Below are 22930 nucleotides of genomic sequence, written 5' to 3' on the forward strand. Positions count from 1 at the left end.
CACATACATGATCAAATTATGGGACGAAACCGGTATCATTCATATTTTATAGTGTTAGTTAGCATGTTACAGTCTTCCAGGTCATTCCTGTTTATGAATTTCTCGACTGTTAAGGTCTATACATAATAATAGAATAATACAATTCTAAATAAACGTTGACTTTCATCTACCTAACCCATCATATTTTGCTTATAAATCCGTTTCTACGCTGGGGCTATTTCATTCATACTTAATTACCGTAGATTCATCCAGCTGAATTTACTCTTTTTTATTCTAGGTAGTTTCATAAAGTATGGTGCCTTTTTTTCGATTTCAATTACTAATAGTGTGATATATTATGTAGGTGCAATAATGACCACTGAAAGCACAGTACGACAAGGTTCAACCAATGAGACAACTCCCATCCATGGCTGGCAGCTGGAAGAAACCGAATATTTGACGCCTTCATATCTTCGTCCACCTCTGAATCTACCTTGTGGAGATCTACTTACTGGTATATGACGATCTTAATTACACCCATGCATGTCTGTTTATTTCATCAACCACAATTTCAAAAAAAAATTGGTGAAGTAGATCCTTTAGTTACCATAGAAAACTGTTCGAAATAATCTTTTTGTGAGTATTCCATGCACAAATCCTATTTTAAAGCATTTCAGTTATTTTTTGAGATCAAATTGGTAGTAAAATTAGCAGCCTAGCGTTCATGTGTTGAGAAAAGCATCTCGATCTTTTGTGTCCATGCATCATTAACCTCTGCTATATTATCAAAAGGAAATAGAGACGAGTACCTCAAAATCTGTGTTCCGCTCTATACTGCTTCACTCGAAGGTGATTGGGAAACTGCTCATGCCCTCCTCTTGGAATACCCAAAACTGCTAGAATTTGGTATCACTGAAAACTACGATACTGCGCTTCACATAGCAGCATCTGCAAAAAGCAGTAAATTGGTGGAAAATTTTGTGAAAAATCTAGTGAATCTAATGACAAAGGAACAGTTACAACTTCAGAACAGAGGCTACAAAACCGCACTGTGTTTAGCAGCGGCAAGTGGAAATGTAAAAACTGCGAGGACTATGCTGCAAAAGAACAAGGACCTGATGGACGTCACTGATAGTCAAGGAATGACGCCACTCAACATTGCTTCTCTATTTGGACAGAGGGAGATGATAACTTATCTCTATGATAATTGTTACGGGATGCGTGGTGATTCTTGGACAGATCAGAATCGTGCTTGGGTTTTTGAAAAATGTGTAGAAGGTGATCTTTTTGGTAAGTAGTTTTTTTTTTTTTTTTTTTTTTTTTTTTTTTTTTTTTTACATCTTTCTAATTGTTTTCTGAAAAAAATAAAAAAGAAGGTAAAAAAACAATAGGAAATTTGCTGCACAAATTTTGTTTTATTCCAAGAAATTATTATGACAACAAAATCTGGAGTGTTGCTACAATAATTTCACAGTTTGATAGGTAATTTACTCTTGATGGAAACAACCTTTTATTTTTTCTTGCATATATATATATATATATATATATATATATATATATATATATATATATAAAACGAACCAAACGAATACGAACGGATAAATGAACTAGTTTTCTTGTTCATATTCGTTCGTTTAACAAATTACATTGTTTATTTTCATTTATATTTTCATTATATATATATATATATATATATATATATATATATATATATATATATATATATATATATATATATATATAATGGGTTTATTTTCGTTTTGGATGTTAACGAACATAAACAAATCAATATAAACGGAACATAAACGAACGTTTTCAAACATAATTGAACAAAACGAAACAATTATTCTTTTTCGGTCGTTTAATTAAACGAACGAAAATTTGTGTTCATATTCGTTTATTTATTAAATAAACGAACATAAATGCACTTTCCATCGAACGGTTCACGAACAACCCTATATATATATATATATATATATATATATATATATATATATATATATATTTCAAACAATTTAATCCTCACCATGCATTCAACTCTACAATATTTAATAAAATTTTCACTTCAATAGTCATTTGATTCATAAAGTCTATGTAAAATAATCAAAATTGTGGGTCCTTTTCCATTTAATAGTTGTTTCTCATTTAATAGTTGAATGATTATTTAATCAAATTCATTATATGTCAAAATTACATCCCATTATGATTGGATTTAATTTATTATAAAAACCCATTATGATTATAAAAATCCATTATGATTGGGTTTAATTTATTATAAAAACTTGACATTCTAACTCAATCAACCATTCCATTGAACCATGCACTGTGAAAGGACGAACATATCATATGCATTTGTTAGTCACTGGGAAAGGTTGAAACTCGTTGTGTGTCCTCTTTTACCTAGTGTTGAGGTTATATAAGATGTTACCTTACTTAACTTGCAATAGGGTTAGCTTAATGTGATTGTGTTTGTTTAATATGTAACACCTTAATTACCTCACGAAGTAATTGCCAAATGTTTTGTAGATGTTGCCTTGAAAATATTGAGTGACCATCCAAAACTCGCTGTTAACGGGAATGTACTCGGAATTTTGGCTCAAAAGACACATGCCTTTGAAATAATAGAACCACCTTTTTTCCGGAGAACCCAACGCCAAAGTGAATATCTCTACGACTCTTCTTCTTTCTATCTAACTAACTTCAATTTGCGCAGCTTCATCCTTCCATTTGGTGTTCCCTACTTTATTTCTAATTTGGTGTTGCTCTTAGTTTTTTCAGTCATCGGTGTGAAGGTTGGGCCTGCAGAAAAGCCTAGGGATGCTACGCGGTTGCTTAGAATTATTTGGGAAGACGTTATGAAATTGAACAAGGAGACAATCGATGAGATCATGAGTGGGAAGGATGGAAAGCGAAAGCCAAATCAGTCTTCCAAAATACTATTTCTTGCTGCTAAAAAGGGAAACACGGAATTTCTGGTTGAGTTAATTCGCCAATATCCAGAATTATTATGGAGGACAGATGATAATAACCAAACTATATTTCATGTTGCGGTCTCACACCGTCATGCAGGTATCTACAATCTTCTGAGAGAGATCGGCTCTATGAAGGATATGATCACACCTCTCAAAGACAAGAATGGGAATACTATTTTGCATTTAGTTGCCATGAGTAAAGAGAAAAAAAAGATTCAACACGCTTCACGAGCTGCTCTACTTATGCAACGCGAATTCTTATGGTTCAAGGTACGTACATCTTTTTTCGCCAAGCTGCCTTTTGTACAATATATACATAATTTTTCTTTATGGTTGCGTTAATTCTCAATGACTTGTAGTACGTGCTATACAAGCAGAAACTAGCTAGCTAGTTATGACCACATGTCATGTTTACCTTCTGAAATACAAACCCAGCACTGAAATGATCCGGTTCTTTTTGTTTAGGAGGTAGAAGCTCTAATCCCTCCTAGTTATAGACAAATGAAGAACAACAATGGTCGAACACCTGATGAATTGTTCCTCAGGGAGCACGAAGGTCTACTGTCTCTGAATAATAAGTGGATGGAAGAAACGATAAACCAATGTTTGGTGGTTGCAGCACTCGTTGCTTCCATAGGATTTGCAGCAGCGTTTGCTGTTCCGGGTGGATACAACCAGAACAATGGAATTCCTTTGTTTCTTCACAATCGATGTTTTATAGTCTTTGCTATATCAGATGCCATTTCATTGACTTTCTCTTGCATATCTATCCTTATATTCACGTCTCTTTTAACATCCCACCAAGTTGAACATAATCTCTTGGAATCCCTATACAAAAAAATGACGAGAGGTCTAGCTGCTGTCTTCTTCTCAATCATAGCCATGTTGATTGGTTTTAGTGCCAGTTTCTTCATGCTTTTTCAAGACAAGCTGATTTGGGTACCAATTATGATCAGCTTGTTCATCTCCATACCGGTAATTTTATTCATCAGGCTTCAGTTATATGATCTTCTACCGGATATTTATCACTCAACATATGCTTCTAAGAATCTCTTTACGCCAAACAAGCCTCGGCTGTACTACAAAAATCCAACATTCTAATCACTCGTTGTTTTCACGGTAATGTTTCATTTCAAGATGCATGTGATTGTACGTTGATGCTTTCTATCAACAGGAAGCAGTGGATGTGTGGGCGATGATGTATGTTTGAAGCCAAATGCATGTATTTAATTATTTGTCAACGTTAATGTTTGATGTGTAAAATACCTATATATATTTGGTTATCATGGATCTTTAGAAACCAAATGTATTTATCTTATATGTTACGTACCTAGAAAGGTCAGCAATAATTTAAGAGGGGATAGGCTATTCGGATGATGTGCAAGGAATAAAAAATATGGTGTTGAATCCGTATTTTTTCCATTATAACTATTGTGCAAAGGCATCCACAATCGTAAGTCCAGAAGTTGTTTGTATGTGAACATACATATTTAAGAACATGATAAACAAATAATATATTTGAAATGTATATATTTATTACCAACTCAATTAAATAAATAAGTAAATTAAGAATACTGATTTATTATTTATTGGTTAAAATTATATTAAATAAATAAAACAGTTTATTTATTGTAAGTTAAATATAATAGTTTATTTAACTAAAAATTCATTCAATTTAATTAAAGAGTTAATTAATTAATGGGTTGAGCTTATTAAGATAGTTGGCAAAGAAAAGGTTTGGAAAGACAAACTACTTAATATAAACTAGATATATAAGAGACACATGCTTCTCATGGGTCAGTTGTTCTGTTTTTTATATTGTGCCCTTATCTTCTCTACAAAAATTGGGAAATTAACGACAAATATAACCATAAAAAAGGTAAGTAAGTTGATATCATGGTTGAATAGATGCAAGTACACTCGTATTTTTTTTATTTCAACCATAAGCGTCAAATAGACAATTACATTACACTCACTTTCAAGTTTAAATCCTACATGTTTTCATTAAAAAGATTAAATTATAACATTTGTTTTATTTTCCAGATAAAAAATGAGAAATACATCGTGTGTATATAGACACAAAAACTATTTTTATAAATTTAGCGTAACATACTCAGTCACCTCAACTACTTCCAGGCTTTTCCATAGCTATCGCACAACGTTAACAGTCAGTCTGGTTAAGAATCTACACCCTCCAACCTGACATTGTTATGATAGATATAGCACAACCTTTTCACCAATATATGTGTCTTTATTAATGAAATGGTGATACTTAAATGAAACCTATAAATACAAATAAATCCTAGCAAACCATTTCATCGAACACTTGTTGTGCATAGAATGGCTACAGTTTGTGATGCTACTAATAATTAGAGCTTACACGTACATAATTCTACCTAGGAAATTTAGCATTTGGTTCAAGAAGTAAGATGTCATCTATCCTGCAAAAGTGTACATAAAGGGTAATGCATAGCCATGACTTTCAAAATTTTAGCACCTTGTCACGGGATGCTTCAATCACCGTGCACCACTTAGTATTTTCTCCAACTAAGTCAGGCTAACTTCGATGGCTTAGATGTATTAACGATTAAAGGAAGCAAGAGAAACGACAAGAAACACTTCTAAGAAAAGAGCTTCTTTATACAACTTTACTTCTTACAAGAGAACTTCTTGGATGCCTTGGACAAATGAGCCATCCTCCTATTTATAGGCATCCTACACCTCCTCAAAGGGAAGTTTCTAGATTTCGTATATTCCCGAGTATTCTAGATTGTTCTTACAAGATCCTTATCTATATACAAAGTTCTACACAATTCTATTCTATACTTTTGCATCCTAGAGAATTCTAGATCGTTCTAAGGCCTTATGGTAGATTATTACTTGTTCTACCATCTTCTTGATCAGTCTGGAAGATTCTAGAACACCGACTCGTGACACCCTCCCCCACCGAAATCCTTGACGTCCCCGTCAAGCCTTGGACTTGTATGCTTCGATCTTGTCTCTGAACTGCCATAAGTCTTGTTCTTGTTCCCAACTGGATTCCGTATCGGGTTGTCCCTTACATCGAACATAGTACTCAGTCCAGTTGGGTGATCCTCTTTTGCGAATTATTCTATCGACCATAATTTCTTCTACTTCCTTATCAAAGGAGATCACATTCGCAACTGGAGCTCGTTGTGATTCACTCCTAGACGGGTCTTCTTCATCTCGATTATAAGGTTTAAGGAGACTTACATGGAATACGAGGTGGACCTTTAAGTGGGTTGGTGATGTGCACAAAAGTACCCACTAATTTTAATATTTATAACCTAACAAACTTAGACTAACTATGCACTTATAGGCAGTGTACCTAGTCAGATTACAGTATAGCTTAGGTAAGTCGGGTGTCGATCACAGGGAACGGTGGATTAATTTAATATATTTGATTATAGGTTACATGTCACACGAAAAGAATAAAAGAAATAGTTTAATAAATCTCAAACTAATAATTAATTAACCATTCTCGATAAACTAACAGGAAAATAAATCTCTTCAGGTACTTTGGTTTAGACAAATTCCACCTTAAAAACATAGACAATTGCATACACAAATTCATTTATTCATGTTCACCGATTCCTAAAATGATTAGATTCGTGTTCACTATAACTAATCCTTTAGCAAACAATTCAATTCAAACAGTGATCAATTGGTTAAACTAACATGCTTCCTAGTGTTCAGTTCGTATCAAACAAGACTTGTAAATATAGTTAATCAAATTAAACATTCAATTAACCTCTTGTTGATGGTCATCAAACAAGGCTCACACATTAACTTACTTATTCCCATGTTAATCCTAGTTTCACATTCGTTATTCCTAGACTTATAATCTCGATGGTCATCAAAATCATAAGAGAAAAGCAATCAAGCATATGTTCATACAACTCAATTCACTTAACAATTAACAGAAAATAATCATCATTAATACATAATGATCTTTTAACAAGCTTGGTAAGATAAATTAAACACAAACAAACTATTTAATATAGCAATTAGTCTAATAATCAAAGCTTCATTCAATCATAAACACAAAGTAAAAGGTTTTTACACCCAAGTCAGAAACTAAATACAGAATAGTAACACAATGGAATGCTAAACATGGTCACGTTAACAACCCATAGGATTACTGACACGTATCCGTTCTCCAACCCTTTCGATCTCCGCTCCCGTTAGCTTAACGGCCTTCCGCCCGCCTTCTAGACCCTCAAAACGGCTTAACAGAAGTTAATTGTCGACTAAATTAGGTTAGAAGTCGAATCCCCCTCCCTAGTTAGCTGAAAATCGACATTTATAGTCTTTGTAGCCGACCTAAGTACGCTGGGCATACATAGGATTACGCGTGGCGTACACAGGATTACTACGCGATTTGGAGTTATTTGAAGGCACCCAGTACGCGGTGCGTACTTTTTAATTACGCGGGGCGTACGGCTAGTTTAGGCTTTACGCTGGGCGTATTGCGACTTTACGCGGGGCGTAACCCACTTCTTCAGCATATTTAATTCCTTTTAGCTCCTAAGTCCGGTTTCCGCTTTAGTCTTTTCTTTTGTGCTTTATTGACAACGAATAGCTGCAAAACATAATTCAAAGTATTATGAGTACTTTTTAGTTCTAAAATAGAATAAACAAGGCCAAAATATTAAGATAAAGTGCATAAAAATATATATAAAAATACACATATCAAAATACCCCACACTTAGCCTTTGCTTGCCCCCAAGCAAATTTACTTTTATTTTACCAATATTGCACTAAACAATCCATTTAAAACTCAGCCATTATGCCAAGACCTCAACGCATGCATTTGTGTCTAAAATTTTCCTAAAGTACCCCCCCATACTTTAAATACTCACAATCTTCATAAACACTTGCCCACTTTTTCCGAACAATGCTCATTTTATGCAACCCTCCGAATCCATCCGCAGAAAACCTCTTAACCTCAAGGTATTTTTAGTTGAGCAACCTAAGCATACATAATCTAGAATTACAATTTATGATACCACTGTGGAGCTTTTTAGGAATTCTTCACTTTCTTAACAATTTGATCTTCGATTTCTTTGAATTCACCACCTTATTTGATTTGATTTCTTGGTATCTTCAACTTTTTGAATTTCTTGGAATTTTGATTTTTTGATCTTCACTTTATTTGCTCCAAAATTCTTCAAACTTTTTCATAATTCTCTCTTCTTCTTCTTCTTTTTTTTACATGTACCTCTCTTTTTTCACTCAAAACCTACATGCTTAAGCAGAGGCGCTCAACCTCAACCTTTATTGGTTAATGATAATAATTTTCCTGGATACATTTCAGGTTTAGGCTGCTAAACATATTGCATCCTTCAAACCGAGCGGGGTTATGTTTTTGTTCCATGATTTCACTAAAATAAGGGAAGCCACAAATGCACTATAACGTGTATTGACTCAACTAAACATTTGAGTTCTCATCGGATCATCTCATACAATATTAGCAAAATTTTAAATTATCATTAGATTTTTCTAAATTAAACTATTATTTCAAGTTTTCTTTTAAATTTTTAAATTTCCCTAAATCTAGCAATTTCCAACTATTATTTCATTTTTATAATTTACTTTTACCGACCCCCTACCCCACACTTATTTCATACAATGCCCTCATTGTATGTTAAAACAAATTAAGAACATAAAAAGGGAGAAAAAGGAACAGACTCCCCTGGGTAGTTGTGGCGAGATCGAATGGGGCTGCTACAGGTTGCTTCAAATATTGCTGAAAAACTGGAAACTGGAAGTGCTGCTTGTAGATGTGCCGAAAAATAAAATCAAGACCGCCGTCTTCAAAAAAATATGGCGTAAAAGATTGCAAACAAATGCAATGTATAAAAACCATGACGTGGGAAAGTGTCGACCACGTCATCTCGTCAAAAATGACATGCTCTTCTCGCGATGAAAAATCCCCCACAACATAGGAAAGTGTCAACCATGTCGTGGCAGTCGGGATGATACTTCTTCCTCGCGTCGAAATAAAACTCTAATAAATATGCACCCCACACTTATGACAAATTGTGGGTCTTGACTATACTCTTCGAACTCTCACACGACTCTCTCTAGCAACAGTCGGACCTAGCTGCTGAACTTACTGCCAGCTTTCTAAGGGCCAAAATTCTGCAGAGATCTAAACAACCAAAGAGCATCAACATGGAAAACAAAAGTAAAAACAAACTAAATTAAATATCTATTACACACCAAATAAAAATACTTAACTAAACTAAAAATAACACAAAATAAAAATAAAAGGATAACTAAATCACTCATCATCTCCATCATCCAACTGCTGCGTCCCAGAAGTACCGGCCCCATCATATCGTGACTGAAATGGTGGTGGGTAGGGGACCGAATACTGAAAACCCTGGTGGGCAAAGAATGCGTTCAACGCATTCCCTTGCCACCACTGTTGCGCGTCCACATGTGCCACATAGTCGCTAAGGTTCTGGACCCTCATGTCAAGACGATCAATGACCTGAGCTAAGTAGCGCATATCGATCTCCGACTCAAGTCCCTCCTGCGCTCCCCGAGGAGCAGGTCTACGCCGCGGGACCCGTCTCGGCTGTGGTTCGGTGGCACCCTCCTCATCCTCCACATCATCTGCTTGTACTCTCAAGACACCATCTCCACCCCCCTCCAATACACGCATCGACTCTAATAGCTGAAGACTCATCGACCTCATGTCATGGAACACCATCAATCTCGTGATCTCACGCATCAGCAACTGATATGACCAGGCTAAACGCGTGATAAAATGCCCTCCACATATCGGGTTGTCCCCCCTAAGTCCCCTGGCCCTCCGTCCCTACAGCCAAAGCAACCGGAAGGTTCAGGTGCCTCCCGGGAGTAACTAGCGCCCATAGGAAATAAAGTTCTATCGAAGGCACTCTCTCACTGTTCTTGTGATGCGTGAGAGAAATAGAAATCAACCGGTGCAACATTCAGTAGGTAGTAGACCGAATCATCCCCCCTAGCGCGGTAGATGGGGTATAAATTGCCCCTGTAATCTCGGCCCAAAAAGTGTTCTCGTTATAGTCATCTAGCCGCTCTGTAAGACAATCAGCAAGGAATGCCAGGAAGTGGACACTCCTCGTCTCATCGGTTGTGTAAATATCCACCTGAGTCGCAAGCTCTATCACGCTGCATTCCCGGCTCACTCCACCTAGTATGAAGGAAAAAGCTGTCCTGTCATCGAGTGCCTTTCTATGATCATAGAAAACTGTAGCGTAGAACTCCAGCAAAAACTCTCGATAAACCGGCTCCTGGATCCGGAACAAACGTGCCCATCCCTGGCACACAAACAAATCCACACCACTCGCGTCCGAGTGCGTGTATTGCAAAAATCCCTATATCAATCTCTTTGGTGAGAAGCAAGCTCAAATTGGTGACATAACACGCCCGGGTAGCATCGTTCAGCGTTTGCGGAAATTGCAAAAAGCGATGGTCAATCACATCCTCGGGTGGGTTGGTCTTTTGCATCCTTCGAGCCATAACCTGGTCGCTGTGTTACGCGGGGCGTAACTCAAAGTTACACGGGGCGTAACCCTATCCCCATGCAATTTCATACGCGATCAGACGTTTAATTACGTTGGGCGTAATGTAACTTACGCGGGGCGTAAGTTTAATTATAAATTTCTTTCTTTCTTTAATTTAACTTCCTTCTCTTTTAATTATTTAATTAAGGGACTTAAACTTTAATTATTATTATTTTTTTCTTTTTAATTTCTTCAGCCAATGATGACTTCACGATGAGTGATAAAAAAAATAAAAAATGTGAGACATCATAACCACTTATCTTTGTCGAGATCAAACGACAACGGTTGATCAAAAACCTTTGCATGCAAGAATTGGTTACAAAAATACCCGCTTTCGGGACCCGTTAAAATATTTCCTTTGTTTTCCTTGCACCTTTAACTAAAAGCGGAACAAGAAGTGACCTAACTAGTCAAGAATAGCAAGAGCTCGGTCTTCCACTTAACCACCACAATACGCCTCACTATACTACGCCTCATGGATTGAGTTGGACAAATCAACAAAGTAGTAGGCTAAACAGGTCATGAATTCCATAATCACTTTCATTCTCGAAACCCATGCAAAAAGTAACGTCAAGCAATGTGTACAATCCCAAATTCCTGCAAATAAAAACAAGAACCTTCCCGACAAGTGAAATGATATCATCGAAAATTAACTAAAAATAAAAACTAACTAAAACTAATAACGAATAATCAAATAAACTAAATTAATTGAAAGTCGCTCCCCGGCAATGGCGCCAAAAACTTGATGTGCACAAAAGTACCCACTAATTTTAATATTTATAACCTAACAAACTTAGACTAACTATGCACTTATATGCAGTGTACCTAGTCAGATTACAGTATAGCTTAGGTAAGTCGGGTGTCGATCACAGGGAACGGTGGATTAATTTAATATATTTGATTATAGGTTACAGGTCACACGAAAAGAATAAAAGAAATAGTTTAATAAATCTCAAACTAATAATTAATTAACCATTCTCGATAAACTAACAGGAAAACAAATATCTTCAGGTACTTTGGTTAGACAAATTCCACCTTAAAAACATAGACAATTGCATACACAAATTCATTTATTCATGTTCACCAATTCCTAAAATGATTAGATTCGTGTTCACTATAACTAATACTTTAGCAAACAAGTCAATTCAAACAGTGATCAATTGGTTAAACTAACATGCTTCCTAGTGTTCAGTTCGTATCAAACAAGACATGTAAATATAGTTAATCAAATTAAACATTTAATTAACCTCTTGTTGATGGTCATCAAACAGGGCTTACACATTAACTTACTTATTCCCATGTTAATCCTAGTTTCACATTCGTTATTCCTAGACTTATAATCTCGATGGTCATCAAAATCATAAGAGAAAAGCAATCAAGCATATGTTCATACAACTCAATTCACTTAACAATTAACAAAAAATAATCATCATTAATACATAAGGATCTTTTAACAAGCTTGGTAAGATAAATTAAACACAAACAAACTATTTAATATAGCAATTAGTCTAATAATCAAAGCTTCATTCAATCATAAACACAAAGTAAAAGGTTTTTACACCCAAGTCAGAAACTAAATACAGAATAGTAACACAATGGAATGCTAAACATGGTCACGTTAACAACCCATAGGATTACCGACACGTATCCGCTCTCCAACCCTTCCGATCTCCACTCCCGTTAGCTTAACGGCCTTCCGGCCGCCTTCTAGACCCTCAAACGGCTTAACAGAAGTTAATTGTCGACTAAATTAGGTTAGAAGTCGAATCCCCCTCCCTGGTTAGCTGAAAATCAACATTTATAGTCTTTGTAGCCGACCTAAGTACGCTGGGCGTACATAGGATTACGCGCGACGTACACATGATTACTACGCGATTTGGAGTTATCTGAAGGCACCCAGTACGCGACGCGTACTCTTTAATTACGCGGGGCGTACGGCTAGTTTAGGCTTTACGCTGGGCGTACTGCGACTTTACGCGGGGCGTAACCCACTTCTTCAACATATTTAATTCCTTTTAGCTCCTAAGTCTGGTTTCCGCTTCAGTCTTTTCTTTTGTGCTTTATTAACAACGAATAGCTGCAAAACATAATTCAAAGTATTATGAGTACTTTTTAGTTCTAAAATAGAATAAACAAGGCCAAAATATTAAGATAAAGTGCATAAAAATATATATAAAAATACACATATCAGTTGGTAAGTCGAGCTTATATGATCTTGTCGCGACCTTTTGGATCACCTGATACGGCCCTTCATATCTTCTTGTTAAGCCCTTGTGTACTTGTCGAGTGGACTTGAACATTCTTTGGGGAAATTTCACCATCACTTCGTCACCAACCATAAATTCACGCGGTTGTCTGTTTCTGTCCGCTCACTTCTTCATGCGTTTGGCTGCTTTGTTCAAGTAAGACCTTGTTATGTCAAGTTCCTCGTTCCACCCTTTATCGAACTTGTATGTGGGTGGACTAGCGCCTTTATACCCCCTAGTTAGTTCTTGTGGTGTCAAAGGTTGTTGACCCATGATGATTTCAAAAGGGCTTCTTCTGGTAGCCTCGCTCCGTTGTAGATTATAAGAAAATTGGGCTACATCAATTAACTTAGCCCAATCCCGTTGATTAGGACTAACAAAGTGCCGTAGATAAATCTCCAGCAAATGATTCACCCTCTTAGTTTGTCCATCAGTTTGTGGGTGGAAACCGGTTGAAAAGTGGAGCTCGGAACCCATGAGCTTAAATAATTCCCTCCAAAATTTTCCAGTAAACCGAAGGTCTCTATCACTTATGATGCTCCGAGGGAGTCCCTAATACTTTGCCACATGTTTGAAGAATAACTGACCAGCTTCCTCAGCTGTGCAATCTCTGGGTGCAGGAATGAACGTCCCGTATTTGGAGAAACGGTCTACGACCACCGTGATGGAACCACAACCTTCAGATGTAGGTAAGGCCGAGATGAAATCCAAAGTTATACTTTCCCACGGGTGCTCCGCAATCGGCAACGGTTCTAAGTTCTAACAACCCTGCTGTCTTGGACTGTTCCACCTTCTCTTGTTGGCATATGAGACATGTCCGAACATAGGCGTCTACATCGTCCCTCATCCTTGGCCAGTAGTAAGTCTTTTCTACAATTACCATGGTTCGGTGTGTTCCAGGATGCCCTGCCCATTTTTAAGCGTGGCATTCTTTTAGGACTTCTTTCCTTAAGTTGTCCCATTTCGGAACATACATTCGATTACCAACAGTGAGTAATAGTCCATCTTCGACCCAAAATTTTCGAGTCTTCCCATCTTTAGCCATCTCCATTAAGCTTTTTGTTAACGGGTCATGGCTTATTCCTTCTTTGATACGATTAGTAAATGAGCAGGTTACCCGGGAGATGGTTGCCAATTCCGCTTTCCGACTTAGAGCATCGGCGGTGACATTTGCCTTCCCTGGCTTATACTCCATGACATAATCGAACTCAGCCAAGAAATCTTGCCAATGGGCTTGCTTGGGAGTTAGTTTTTTCTGATTTTGAAAGTAGCTTGTAGCGACATTGTCAGTTTGAATTACAAACCGATTCCCGAGTAAATAGTGTCTCCATACTCGAAGGCAATGTATAATCGTTGTCATCTCCTTATCATGTATTGGATACCTTCGTTCGGTCTCGTTAAGTTTCCGACTTTCGTACACCACCGGATGACCTTGTAACAAAACACCGCCTATATCAAAGTCTGAGGCATCATTTTGTACCTGGAACGACTTCGAGTAATTGGGTAATGTTAGAATTGGTTCTTTCGTGACGACCTTCTTTAGCTCCTCAAACGTTTCTTGACACTTAGCCGTCCACTCCCATGCGACCTTCTTTTTAAGTAGATCAGTTAGTGGAGTTGACCGTGCCGAGTATTCTGATATGAATCTTCGATAATAATTGACCAGAACTAGGAACGATCGTAGTTCGAACACATTCTTAGGTGGTTCCCATTCTGAAATTGCTTTTATTTTTCTTTCATCCATGTAGATCCTCCCGTCCTTAATCTTGTGCCCAAGGAATCTTACGTCAGGTTGGGCAAAATTGCATTTCTCCATCTTCACATACAATTGGTTTTCCTTTAATGACTGAAAAACCAATTTTAGATGTTCCACGTGTTCCTCCAACGTTTCTGAGTAGACTACGATGTCGTCTAGATACACTACTACAAACTTATCCAAGAACGGGTGGAAGATTTTGTTCATGAGGGTACAAAATGTGGTCGGTGCGTTTGTGAGTCCAAAGGGCATGACCAAGAACTCAAACGATCCATACCTGGTCACACATGTTGTCTTTGGCTCGTCTCCTGCTGCTATGCGAACTTGCCAATACCCTGATCGTAGATCTAACTTTGTGAACCATCGAGCATTTGTGAGTCGATCGAAGAGATCGGCGACTAAGGGGATTGGGTACTTGTTCTTCACAGTTACCTTATTCTAGGCGTGATAGTCATTACACATTCTTAGACTACCATCTTGTTTCCTTTGGAACAATACCGGGGCACCAAATGGAGCTTTGGAAGGTCTGATGAAGCCAGCGTCTAGTAACTCCTTCAACTGTTTTCTTACCTCTTCTAATTCTGGTGGTGCCATTCGGTAAGGCCCCAACGCTGGTGGCCTTGCTCCTGGTTCTAATTCTATCTCATGATCTACCTCACTTCGTGGTGGTAGTTTCTTGGGTAATTCCGGTGGCATTACCTCTTTAAATTCCTCAAGCACTTTCTTGATTTTGTTCGGTACCTCCATTTCTGGAAAATCGACTTCTTCTTTTAATGTGGCTAGGAATGTCACCTCGCCCCTTCGAAGGCCTTTGCTAAGTTGCATGGCTGAAATGATACGGGAATTCGCCTTGATTCTTTCTAAGGGAACGATGTGAATCGAGGATCCCTTGGTGAGGCGCATGGTTTGATCTTCAAATGAAAAAGGCCGGGCTTCATCTAGGAATTCCATCCCAAGCACCATGCAGTAATCATCCATAGGGACTACCGTTAAGTCTATGATTCCTGTCCATCCTCCGATCTCGATGAGCACATTGTGGGCGACACCAAGGATGGGTTCGGATGGGGAATTTACCGCTTTCAGCCAACCTATCTCCTTGGTGTATTGAATATTCCTTTTCTTGGCTTCATTTTCAGCAAGAAAGTTATGAGACGCACCTATATCGACTAAGGCTTTAGTTGTCTCTCCATTTATTTTAGTCTTCATGAACATGAGACCTCCTCCCTTCTTTGGTTTTGTCTTTTCCTTAGCCACCGAGTTGAGGAGACGCATCGAGCTTAGTTGTTGTTCGTCCCTTTCTTCATTTTCATCTTCAAAGACCATGGCATTGAAACTTTTCTTCCTGGGAGAATCTCTTATTAGATGGGGACCATCACATAAATAACACTTCACCTCCTTACGAGTCCCTCCTTCGATCGCCTTTCCTTTGAAAGTTGAAGGTTTGACAGCGGGTCTATCGTCCCTTAGGGACGGCTTTGGCGCAACTTTATCTCCCCCACTAGTCCTTCTAATCGATGCATCTCTTCGGAAGTACTCATAGCGGGAAATGAATCCAAAAACCTACCCTACTCTCCAATAACTCTAGGGAATCCAAACACATATAATTAAGTATACTATAGGGATAATCAAAACATGACCTATTCATACGCCCTCATGCAGTCACCATGGATGATGATAAGCAAGGGGTACATTTCTATCAAGCACTAGTGGCTCAAGGAATGCTTGAGGAGGATCTCGAAGAAGAACAAGGGGGAGCCCATGACGTTGGACCCGACGAGTACACTGGTACCGGCTATGAGTTTGAGGGGTCTGAAGAAAACCCCGAAGGAGACCCTATCATGGGTCGGGAGGTGGGACTCGAAGTGGAACCGGAAGAGTATGTGGTAAATGATTACGAATATGGAGAATCTGACCAGGAGTTAGATGAAGGAAAGAACGTTGAGGAGGCACGCAATGAACCCCACCTATCGAAAGCCCCATCAGATCTACGCATGGTTCAGAAGGGTGATACAGACCATCTACGCTCTCTTGAGGAAGAAATAATCAGCCTCAGGCTTTAACTTTTTACAGCCGAAGCAAGGGCTGTACGAGCCGAGCAGAAGGTAGTGGTAATCATCCAAGACGCGAATGAACTGGCTAAACTCCTGATACGTCAGCTCGACGATTGAGTGGCATCGTCATCACTAGTGATGGGACTTGCTCTACTACTTTCTATATAGGTCTCACAGTATGTGGAACAAGTTGTTGATGGGTTTTAGGCATAAGAACAATCCTATGTGCTCATACAAACCCTAATGCTTGGATATAGGTTTCTCTATTGTACATGCTTTGAATCCAAGACTAATAAACTTAGATCTAACATATTATAAACTGAATTAGGGTTTATATAATTACCTTTGATTGTTATATAGCAATAACAATCAATTCCTTGCTTGGATTGGCTTCAAAAGCTTAGTGCCTCAAGTGCTGCACCTCTAATGGAGTCACAAACACCATATGCAACTTGGATGAAGAGGAAAAGAAGAGAGGCTGCCCAAAAACGACTAGAAACCCTAGAGAATCAGTTGTCCACGTTTTTGGGGCCTAAGGGGTCCTTTATATACTTGTGTGGGCTGCTAGGGTTTCAGTCAAAACCCTAATGGACAACTTAAACTCTAAGCAGCCCATGGAACCTTCTGGACAAGGCTATGGACGAAAATATGATGGGCTTCCATCATAATTTCGTTCACCCCTTATTCCTTTAGCATTCCTTAGCCCAATAACTCAATTATCCAATAATTGCAGTCCAGTCCCCTAAATTTAATTAATCTCTTTTAGCCACAAAATTAATACTTAATTAATTCTTGACTAATATTAATTAAACAATATGATTTCTCCTTTAATATATTATTCTCATAATATATTAATAAATCATATTTAAACCTTTCTCTCCTTAATTCATCCTACATATTGCTATGGTGAAGGCAACCCAAAAGGACCATGCTCATAATCGGGTCAAGTACATACCAAAATAGTTATGGACTTAGACACTAATCCAACAGTCTCCCACTTGGATAAGTCTAATAACTATTTTCCGTATGACTTCAGAACCTAATCAGAAATCGTAGCTTTCAAAAGCCGCTGTCAACTCTGATCTTATCAGATAGTGTGTCCTCTAGATAAGGGATTATATATTCCTCCATTCTCAAGATATCGTATAAACATAATACATGAATTCCAATCATTCTCTCTATACTGTTTCCCGACTTCCGGTTTATGATGACTGACAACAAACTACAATTGAACACATCAACTTAGTCCCGGCTTGGCCAAGCACTTAGGTGTCATCACTAAATCATCGAGAGGCCCACAAATATCGCTTTTATCCCACTTTGGGTAAAAGGAATGGATAAACTTCGACTCAAATGCTCGCTTGCATTTACTGATCGAATCACACACAACAATAAGTTTTATAACACCAAGTTACTGGTGTGTTTACTTATTATCAATGTGTAACTGACCAACAAATAACAACTCACACGTCTCGGCTTCAAGAATATACAATATTATCGTCTCACTAATCACTTGTGATAAAACCATGAAGTGATCCAAGTGAGTGTGGGTTTAATCCAATACTCTAATCTTATCAAAGCACTCATGAACTCTGCAGCAAACTTGTGCTATGTCTAAACACTTCAGACAATCTACAGACAGATTCATGACAGTCTTCCTTCATACCTACTCCCAACGTATGACCGACTGTGGATGTTTGAATAACCTAGTTATTCTGGAAGTCAAAACATGCAAACTGAAACATAATAATAGTACTTAATCCTATATGGCCCCAAACTTGTGAGAGTAAATAAAACACTTCTATTTATCCACCATATTTATTACTCATTATTATCGTTTAATGTTTCAGATAGTCAACTTATTACTTGAATTACAATAACAATTTTCCCATGCTCTAATCATGCACACTTTGTTTCCTATGGTCCATGCTTTGTGACATAGATCAATTGAAAACTTTTCCAATGATTCTCATTTCACAATTCCTTAATCCTAATTATTAGTGTAAGAACACAAGGTTCTTGCCACTACTAGAATATGCTAGATTCTAACATTTTACGCAATGATCCTTTCGTAAAGTCATAGCACAAAAGTCACCAAGACTTGGCTAATGAAATCACAAAATACTTTCTTAGAAATTGTTACAAGACAATTCGATAGACGTGAAGTCTCATATTCAAAGTACATTCCTTTGAACATCCTTCTTGCATAAAGTTTCTAATCTAGACATAGATTCCCAATATCCAACTCCCAATATGGAAACATTTCCACATTTGCCACGTGACAACTCATTCTTAATAGAATCTTATCTATTCATAATAATGTCGATATGGTCCATCTAATACCATACTCCCAACTACTCACAAGCAACCAATCCTCAGCGAACTTTGGATCGTCCTTTGATAGTTTTTTAATTATTTTAGTCAAAACCAATTCTAGTCCTTTTTCCCTCTTAATGCGTTAGACATTTGGAAATTTTTAGAATGGTAAAATACTATAGCATTTACAATCGATCCTATACCCGAAGCGTATGGGACACGATGCATAATGTCTTACATAAAGATATGATACTTTACCAATCTTTTGCCATAATATTTTATGTGTCATGTTCTCACAATTCGAACTATGAAGAGGGATGCCGTAATCATAATCGAATTTTAAGAACACACAATGTATCCTTTGACTGAAAATATTAAAATTTCTTAATCTAAGCTTTAGATTTTGAAACGGAGTATAATATTCTCTCCCTTAATTGTAGCAAAACAACTTTTCAACCCATGCAACTTTGCAAATGGAATCTTTGTTTTTCTATAATTAATATTGCTAACTTGCAATACTCTCCATAATAATCATACAAGCATAACACTTATGCTCCCACTATCATGATGATTATCATATAAGCATAACATTTATGCTCCCACTAGCTTTGACATGTATTCAGAAAACAAATGACCTTCCAGAAAACAATGCCTATTGAATTTTAGAAATTCATATTTCTAATACCAGATGCTTCGATAAGCCTATATCTAAGCTTCTTAACCTTATACACCTTTGCCTTAGATAGCTCATATGTGTGTTTAAACAATTCATTGCTTATGTTACTAAGTTCCAAATGTTGAAACTAATTGCCAAATCTCACAATTCGAACTATGGAAAGGGATGTCGTAACCATAATTGAATTTGAGAATACAATTTTCACAATCGCTATCTTCTTAAAATCTCTCTTAGTGAAAGCATTTCCTCACAGTCATTTTCATGAAGGGGGGAATCTTATGACACTTAGATTTTATGGCGTATGAGTTCCTATCCATGTGAATTTGCCAAAACCAAGGTTCGCGACAAATCCAAACTCATATGGACTGAACTTTCTTAATCTTGATTTCTTGCCCTATGGTAACACGAGTGCCCACCATGTCTTCCAAGTAGTTTAGTAACTTATCCTTACATATCAGTGTACTTTCCTTTGACTAAGGCTTTAGTATGTATTCAAATGAGAACTCATAGAACTCATATACACAATTAACTCAATTGGAATGGCACAGAAACAAAATAATGTCAGCACGATAGATTATAAACCTCAAGTCGTGTGCTAGTGATGATCGATAAGGTTTATTCTTGATTTGTTCTTGAAACCTTTCAAGACCATTAAGACTCCCACTGACTCCTTGACATATAAGATTTTCTTGTCAATAAACATTTCTTGACAAACCAAATATTCAAGAGTTCGTGTAGTTCTTATCAAGACAAAACACTTCACACAATTGGTCCTAGTTGGTCTTTGTCTTATCCAAGACAGCACAACTTACCAATTTCAAATGTGCAAGAATAAGAAAACTTTTCCAAATTCCACATTTGATGAGTGTTATAAACCTACTTAAGACTTTTCACTCAATGTCACAATCTTGACTCTAAGACTTGATATTGGAACGAAGTATGATCGACTTATTGATTTAACCATTTCTACAATACTTGATACCTCTTCTTAGACATGCAATTGCACTAAGACTCACTTAGAGGATCTATTGAGACACGGTTCTTAATCTTTAAGACTTATCATAAAACACAATAAAAGGTACTCTCCCTTCTTCTTAGAATAGAGAAACTTTTATCTTTCTGCCTACTTGATTCTTCTTTATTCGTTCTACTATTCATTGAAACTTTTTCAATCAACTCAGAATTATACTTAATCTTATACGTATAATCATATTTACTAAGCTTTAGTAAATCATGACGAATATCTTTGTCACTCTTGTGGTGGACTTGACCAACACACAACCTTGTGTACTTGATCTCCTTGTCCTTCAATTGACACTTTGCCAAAGAATTAGTCTAAGTTTCCCAAATGTGAAGGTTTTTCATTCATCATATAATACACATTGCATGATTCCAAGTTTCTGTCCAATTGCAACTTGGGCGATGAGAAACTCTACTTACTTGGTAAACTCTTGACACTTCCACGAATAATACAATAAGAATCAAATCCATTATTGCTAATAATAGAAACATTCAAACATCAATTTTTCATACATGCCATCGCAAGGATAAATAAATAAGATAAAATCAAAATTCATTTTATTGCGGAAAAAATTTATCCTTACAATGTAATTCAATTGAAAAACTATGTTATTACATATTTCTTAACAATCTATTCTAACTCCAAGTAGTAGCTCAAGAATCCATTCTTCAAGTAATGCGATCGAAATCCATTTCTTCATGATTAGATTCAGCTCACTTCTTTTCTCAAGCTTCCTCTCTTTTCTTCGATCCTACAAAACATCAAAATGTAATCTTATCACATCATGTATTAAGAATCTAGAATAGGAACTCAAAAGAGTTAGATAATGGATTTTAGCTGTAGTAGAGCCATACGTCTTGACTCTCCCATCTCTTAGATCTTTCAGGTAGTTAGGGCAGCTTCGTCTCCAATGCCCCTTCTCTTGGCAATAAAAGCAAATGGACTCCTTTGGCACAACACATCGGACAATCACAGACTTAGTTCTTTCTGGACTTCCAATGTTGCCAGTGTCCATTGAAGTTTGGGAGTTTGATTCACTAGACAAATTTGCTTGACCAGCACGCCAAATCATTGCTGATTCAGCAGCTATAAGCAAATATGTGAGATCAATTAGGGTCACGTCGTGGTCCATCATATAGTACTCTCTAATGAACTCACTATATGATTCAGGAAGTGACTGAAGAACCCAGTCAACAGCCAACTCACTTGAAATCTCGACACCCAACATGCTTAACCTATCAATGTGTGACTTCATCTCTAAGACGTGTGCACACACAGGTTTCCCATCTTCGTGTTTACTTGCCAAAAGGGCTTGAGTGAGCTTGAACTTTTCAAGCCTTTGAACTTGTGGGTCAATGAGAACAATTGGAGGAGGTGGAGGAAGTGAAGCATAACTCTCATTTCCTTGATCATATCTCGGAACGTCATCTTCATTTGGAAAGCTTGTTCCAAAGGATTTGGGAAGACCATTGTAAGATTCAGACATCTACAAAACGGGAGAAAATTCAAGTTATGTTGATTAGAATTCTTGATGCAACACCCAAATGAAACATCAAGCTAGGATCCAACACAATACTCTACAACCTAGAAGAGGGATGCCGTAATCTAGTTGCAGAATATTTGAAGGTAGGTAAATGACGATTTACCAATTTCCACCATAAAAAACAAAAAAAAGTTTAAGTTTTAAATGAATTGAAACTCCTAGATCTTTTGAGATTCATTGAACTTTTCAATGGCATGTTTAATCTCGATTATGCCCTACTATTTGTGACTGGGATGCCGAGGATCACAAACAAGGTGTGAATAACCATACGAATCACGTGGTGCGCCCAATGCTACTATCACCTAATCAATGTGCCGGTTAGCCACACACGCTCCATTGATCTATGATAAGCATCAAGCCACCCTTCGCCACCAATGTCATCCCCAAATTAGTGTGCCGGTTAACCACACACGCTCCACTAACGTTTGACAAGGGTACGAAGTGTAATTCCATGGGTTAGCATACAATTTCACATTTTGCCTAAAGTAACTATGATTTGGGAATTTGTATAAGCATTTAGTTACTTTGTACTTCATTATACTTATAATGGAAGGTTTCTGTCCTATCCTACCCATTCGGCTAACGACCCTCCACTAGTCAAGAGTGCGGTGGGTAAGAGTGGATACCCATTCAATCGCCATTTTATAGGCAACTTCCTTAAACACCCCTTAAAGACCAGCTTCGTGAATGAGGCCTAGTAACGGTAAGACTGACTGTTTACTCATACATATATATAATATTAGACTTTTAATGTTATATATAGTATAGGGTGTATTTTACACTTTTAAAA

At 37.3% G+C, this 22930-nt stretch overlaps 2 protein-coding genes across 2 annotated transcripts; one reads left to right on the top strand and one right to left on the bottom strand.

Moving 5' to 3' along the window:
* Nucleotides 1-242: 242 nt before the first annotated feature.
* On the top strand, nt 243-4269 carry LOC145041258 (uncharacterized). Its single transcript, XM_078989264.1, has 6 exons — nt 243-277; nt 344-493; nt 772-1269; nt 2506-2637; nt 2758-3221; nt 3417-4269. The coding sequence occupies exons 2-6, from the start codon at nt 352-354 to the stop codon at nt 4050-4052; spliced, it is 1872 nt and encodes a 623-aa protein (XP_078845390.1). The 5' UTR covers nt 243-277; nt 344-351; the 3' UTR covers nt 4053-4269.
* A 10702-nt stretch (nt 4270-14971) lies between these two features.
* Nucleotides 14972-15856, bottom strand: LOC145039297 (uncharacterized). The gene has a single exon (XM_078987365.1). The coding sequence runs from the start codon at nt 15854-15856 to the stop codon at nt 14972-14974; it is 885 nt and encodes a 294-aa protein (XP_078843491.1).
* Nucleotides 15857-22930: the final 7074 nt, after the last annotated feature.

The sequence above is a fragment of the Lactuca saligna genome, chromosome 4, assembly GCF_052625555.1.
Source record: "Lactuca saligna cultivar CGN05327 chromosome 4, ASM5262555v1, whole genome shotgun sequence".
Lineage (NCBI taxonomy): Eukaryota > Viridiplantae > Streptophyta > Magnoliopsida > Asterales > Asteraceae > Lactuca > Lactuca saligna.